This window comes from Mizuhopecten yessoensis, unplaced genomic scaffold (genome assembly GCF_002113885.1).
Source record: "Mizuhopecten yessoensis strain PY_sf001 unplaced genomic scaffold, ASM211388v2 scaffold10759, whole genome shotgun sequence".
In the NCBI taxonomy this organism is placed as follows: domain Eukaryota; kingdom Metazoa; phylum Mollusca; class Bivalvia; order Pectinida; family Pectinidae; genus Mizuhopecten; species Mizuhopecten yessoensis.
Genome location: NW_018408707.1, coordinates 52,099 through 58,589, shown reverse-complemented (window position 1 = coordinate 58,589; position 6,491 = coordinate 52,099). Strand labels below are relative to the sequence as shown.

General features: G+C 34.9%; 1 protein-coding gene across 1 annotated transcript; it reads right to left on the bottom strand.

The window, feature by feature from the left end:
* Nucleotides 1-2,233: 2,233 nt before the first annotated feature.
* On the bottom strand, nucleotides 2,234-5,933 carry LOC110462187 (uncharacterized protein C1235.01-like). Its single transcript, XM_021516030.1, has 4 exons — nucleotides 5,606-5,933; nucleotides 4,696-4,762; nucleotides 3,833-4,291; nucleotides 2,234-2,658 (listed from the first exon to the last, which is right to left on the bottom strand). Exons 1-4 carry the CDS (start codon nucleotides 5,879-5,881, stop codon nucleotides 2,396-2,398), a joined length of 1,065 nt encoding a protein of 354 aa, XP_021371705.1. The 5' UTR covers nucleotides 5,882-5,933; the 3' UTR covers nucleotides 2,234-2,395.
* Nucleotides 5,934-6,491: the final 558 nt, after the last annotated feature.

Sequence of the window (6,491 nt, the reverse complement as noted above, 5' to 3'; positions counted from 1 at the left end):
ATAGTATCATGCGACCTTGACTCTTTGCGGTACACAAACTTGCTAACTTCGCCACTTTACCCATGTCGTTTTGACACATTCCCACTGTGAAGATTGAAGAGTTCAGCATGGTTTTACCCAAGAACGAGATTTTAACCCCAGATTGCTAAATGTGATGCAATTCTTCGTTATGTTTCCCCATACGTGGTATTTATCAATTCACAACGTAACGTCCTTAAAAGTTGGGCCTACTTTACTCGAGTTTATTGATCCGATTCTATCGTATAATATGACTTAAACTTGCAACTTTTCGTAATTGTTAGATTGGCAATGCAATCAAGGTTTATTCAATGAAATTTAGCAGTTTATTGCTGCGAGCATATTTCAAAATATTTCCGAAAATGCTCGAAAAATTTACGATAAATGGTCGCGACCAAGGACTGGTTTTGGATTATTCTTGAGTATCGTGTACACCCTTTTCTTCACACTTTATTTTTCCACAATATACGCAAATATTAACGGTAGTCATTGGTCAGACATAAAATATCTAAATCAATCAATTAGCAATTTATTATACGACAGATTACCCCTTCGGGAACCTCAAAGGTGCCTGATTCATACTCGGAACATCTTTAGGTTATATGTAATTCCCGTGGGAAATTTGGAACGCCTTTATGTTTTATTCTATTCCTGTTTAAAAGGAAATCGATATCTGAGTTATCCAAGAGCTTGTTATTAGCGCCTGGTATATTCCGACAGAAGCACACACTTAAGGTTCAACAAGCCCCCTAAAAGATGACGTAGTGAACTAAAAGTCCAACCCCCTGATAAGTCATGTTCAAAGACCTCAATTACAAATCGGAACTCACATATGTTATTTATATATATTGAACTTGTACATTGGCCATACAAAAAATACATAGCCAGGTTAACGTAGTCAAAAAAAGGCATTAAGGCTGATGTCTTTATAAAAATAGTTCACCGGACTTATAACATGTCAATCTCTTTTGCAACCCTACTGAGTGCTGGGAAATGACTCATAATCTAAAGTTTATACCTAGGTCATGCGGAGCTTTATTTCTCTTCTACTAACTGTTGAGAGGAATTCCGACCACAAATAAAGATAGATGTTGCCATGCGAAATCACTAAAATCATAATAAAATCTCCTGGTAATACATTTTAGCAAATTTTAAATAAGAAAACAATTGCTAAGTAACCTTTATCGATAAATGAACTTGAGATGATGTGCCATTTGATAACATTATGTGATTATTTGAATGCGCTAGACATGTTATAAACATTGAAGCTGAAAAGTACAATAATGTTTACAACAAGTCTAGCTCTTTTATTACAATATTGAATGTTAAGGAAGGACATTTTATATGAAGTTTAAGTAGTATTTATGGTCAAATGTCTATGGTTATACACATATATACCGTTAAAATATGTTACTCTGACGTTTTACTATGATTTTTGTACATTCCCATAGCAACAATCATCTACTTGTGAAGCCGGTATGCCTCTCCACACATAGTTAAAGAGAAATAAAGCCCCGCTTGACCTAGGTATATAAATGATCTTCAAATAACATGTAATTTCGAAACATTCAGTTTGGTCACTTAGGAGATTGACATGTTATAAATCTGGTGAGCAAGTTTTATCATTACATCAGCCTTAATGCCGTATTTTTGACTTCGTTGACCTGGTTATATACCTTTTTAATAGCTCATGAACAAGTTCAATGTATTTAAATTACATATATATATTCCGATTTGTGATAAGAATATTTGAATATGACTTGCCATGGGGTTGAAATTTTGGGTGACTATTACCTCTTTTAGGGGGCTTGTTGAACCTTAACAGCCCAAGACAACTGAGGTCAAAATCTGGGACTGAAACCGAAATTAATAGTCCCCACTGGGGTTCCCCTAGGAGTGACTACAAATAACAAATGAGGCATGCGTATACAAACCTTTGTTCAATATCAAAATGATTTCAGATAACGATTCTGTGTGTTTGTTTAAGACGTTTCGCCCCTTTAACAATTTCGATCACGTATTTACACGAGTACGTAAAACATCAACAGACATTCGCATTTTCTGACAGCATATTAATATTTTTTAAAAGTCATTACATATCAAAATATAAAGCTGATATTTATATATGATTTTATTTCACAAAAAATGAACGTAACACACACACAAATGTATTAACCCCATTGATTGTCAATTTAAAAATCAAACAATGGTTTGACTAAGATTTTGTTTTTCAATGTGATTTTTAAATTATTTTCTTTGATTGAACATGCATGTTTTAGGAACCATGTTTGACCTGGTTACATTTCATTGGTTCGATCAGTGCTTTTCCTGGAATACGAGAAATGTCCAAGTGATTTTCCGATTGTCAATTTTGTGATCAAGGATAATCATAAGCAGAGCTAGAGGCAGTGACTGGGGTGCAGACATACCAGGCTGGAGTGGAACAGTTTGTGGCTAACCAGCCAGATATGTTCCTTGGTGGAGTAAAGAGCATACCAAGACAGTTGCCTTCGTTTGTGTTACTTGAATCAAAATTTGACCTCAGGAAAACGTCATAATCAAACGGTCCATCTTCACCTGTTTTCCACGTACCGTCATGTGAGATACGAGACGCATCAATCCATATCATGTGAGGTGTCGCTATGAAAAATTGAAGAACAAAAATAACATTGTATCATTTGATTCACCTACTTACTTTGTATTTCTATTTTTACGAATTTCGCAAAACTCCCATTCACACGGATATGAATTATAGAAAGAACAAATACAGTTAGAAGTCTTCCTTTTCAATTTGGGTTGATTATATATGCATTATCTTTAAAGGCGTGATAAGTGAAATGACCATAATTGATAGCATTGACAAAATAATGCATATTATAGCTGGTAGTGTTAGTTAAAAAGCTTTTAATTGAGATTAAAAAGTAAAAGAAAAATTCATTTTTTTTCTGGTTTTGAGATCTTCTAAATCTCTTCCTACTATCGTTTCTAAGGAAGTGCCGACTAACAAAAATGTCGGCACTTCCTTAGAAAGGATAGTCTGAAGAGATGGGGAAGATATCAAAACCAGAAGAAAAACATTTGAAATTAAAAAAAAAAGTTTCAATTGAAAGCTTTTTTACTGGCACTGTCAGTTTTAACACAATGGTGTTCTTAATGTTTTCTTTGATACACACATAGGTGTACGATAATGCTCTCCATGTTTCCACATTTCCCGTTAATAATCAATCACTTGCTTAGCCCTGCTGGCATACTAAATGCATGATCATTGGCGACTACTGATATGGACCCCCTGCAGAATCTTGAGTTTCGTGTATCGTCATATACTTCGAAAACATTCGAATAGCCGACCTTGACCTTTTCAACTCACTACTATACTTAGAATCCTTATCGTTTCTTTGTCTAGCCCTCGGCAGGGCTTAGTCAATATCCTTTCTAAATTTCCCCTAAATCTTGATTCTCTTGACCTACATATCGGCTATTCATTTCTGCGCAAAGCCTTATATAACTTCGTTGTCTTAATTCACCGGTAACATTTGAACATTTCAACATATTATTTGCTGAAGGTCTAAAGCAAAGCAATAATTAGAGTGAATAGTATAGTAAGGATATATTCTGACACACATTTCGACTTAAACTGGCACTCATCTTAGAACGTATTTTAATTAAGTATTCAGAAAAAAATAACAACCCTACGTATCACTAAACACATGGTCTCTCGTATGGACTGATACAAAATTAATAAAGTTACAAGTTTGTGGTTAACTATGGTGGGCAATACTGTAATCCCCTCGATAGATATAATATAGTTACTTACTTGTTACCTTCGCTGCCTCAAAAATGGCCTCCTTGATTGCATCAAGTCGTTCGAGACTGTCTGGAAGTACGAAGGCCGACCCATCTTTCTTGCAAAACGACTCCGCCTCGGAGTATGAAGCTGGGTTTAATTCAATACGGCAGCAGATCGGAGGGTCAAATTTAGAAATCGGTTGATAATAGTCAGGGCATGGCTGCTCTGTGTTTGCAACAGAAGCTTCGGTTGTTGTTGTTAGTGCTGTTGTCGTTGCTTCTGCTGTTGGTGTTGTAATAGAAGCTTCGGTTGTTTTTTGTGCTGTTGTTGTCATTGCTGCTGCTGCTGCTGTTGTTGTTGTTGTTTCCATAGGTGGTAATGATATTTCAGATGTAGGTATCTCTGATGTTGTAGTAATAGGTGTTGTTGTACTGGTTGGTTTCATAGTAGCTTTATCGGACGTTTGCTCAACAGGTGTTGTATTATCTGAAACACAATTATTCTTACATACAAAAACATACAGATATTGTGAAACCAAGAACACTTTTCATACATATCAACAACATTAAGAAATCTAACAATTGTTTATTTACTTTCATTTTTTTTGAAACAGTATTTTTTTCGGATATGGATTTTTTGTGTTTTTTTTTCAATCCATATCTTATTGATAATAATTGGTATATATTTTAACATCATGGTTTGGGGGTTTTCTGGTAGTAGATCGATATTTCATATTTCTGTCAAGAATATTTCACTATCGATATAGTTCAGCAAAGCATACAAGAAAATTTCACATGGTTGCCGATCAAACAACTTCTAGTTGTTCACCATATTGAAAAAAAAAAAAAAAAAAGATCACTAAAATATTTTTTTCCTCAGTTGAAGCTTACTGTTTCTATTTTCAGAACATGCTTCCATTTCCTTCATGAAGTTGGCAAAGCACTGCTGAACGCGTTCCTGAAATTTGATATAAATCATATAAGGATTTTAATACCAAGTGCAACAAACGTATTGGTGGATACAGCATCAGAGCAGATATACTATTCAATCAAACTGTTCCAATTGGAAATGATAATTTTGTTTCGAGTTTGTTTAATTATCAGTTATTTTACAAAGTGGAAAAATAATCTTACATATTCTCGTAATCACATCGTGCATGATCACCGCGATGATTCAATCAATGTTAATTGAATCTATTCTAAAAATGCTTTTGGATAGATTTTCTTATTGAGATGACATTCGAGATTTTCTAAGGTATTAAATATTATTGGTAATACACCATGTACATAGAAACCATTAAACCATTATACATGTCTTGTACTGTGATCGGACCTATTTAAGCGCTTTCAAATTATAGCGCATTATCGAATTTGAACAGATAGGCGCATTGACGGATTAGCACATCCCGGAAATATACAATAGAAAACGAAACACAGAAACTTCAATTGAAGCAATTATAATTTGTCTCAATTTTTTAAAGCATGGAAGATGCTACAATTTTACTTCTCGTAAACTTAATAATGTCAAAATAAAATTTACAAATCATAACTGTTAACATAGCATATACCACAGAAATACGAGTGGTGGCTTGAGGAATTTGCTTATGAAATAATGATAAATATATTTCCCATTTCTGTTACCGTATTGTTATAACATGTACATCCACACATGAATGGCTGTGAGTGTGGCTATCTTGGAGAACATAATATTTAATAATGAATGTGTTTCACAAACAATGCCCTACCATTAACAGTTTTAATATTGAAACATCAAAACAGCGTAACAAGTATTATGACTCACCGGCTTTGTCGGGTCGGCTTTCTCGCTATACTTGTATCCTCTCATGCTTACCAAAGATCCTTTTGTGACGTTCCTATTAAGAAAACAGGTTTTCGTTTTTACCTCCAGTAGCACGGAGTTGCAGATAGGGCTCTGGCCACACTTAACAACACACTCCATCATCGAGAATGGTCGGAGTGACGCATAGACGCCTATGTCATGACTAATGTCTCTTTTGGGCGGTTGATTTGCCGATGTCATATCTCCGATCATCATAACAAATATGAGCAATTTCATGTTGCGTACATGTAGGTCCTTTCTAGAGGAAAGTGGCGCTGCAGTTGTTGCTGTTTTCTTTTCTGAAGGTGTGTAAATGAATGGTCTTAAATGCTGTTTATTTTAAGCAACAAAAACAAGAAAATGATTCCAATGTGTATTTCTTTACAGGTGAATGTGACGTGACGCACATACAAGTTATTGCACCTTTGGTAATATATACAGAAAACCAAATATAAATTACAATGCATCACATAGCTGTTTCGTTCTTCTAGGGCTCATCGGTGATGCAAGGGGCCAAAACGTTTGAACTTTGACAATTTTGTCTTAACTACTGTTGAACCAGAAGGGGATTTGCGAAAACCCCTACAATTCTGAAAAGTTCTGGTTAATTCCAAATATAATATTATGTAATGTGTTAGTTATGAACCGTGCCACTATTCAAAAGAGATAACTGTGGCTACCAAGGTTACGACGCACCTCGAGGACAAAGACGTTCACAGCAGATTCTACCACATTTTATCCTGATACATGAACGTAACACTCACGCGAGTGACAATAGATACGGTATGCCCGAAATCAATTACAATACATACAATATAGGATAGATGATTGATTTACTTTTCCATTT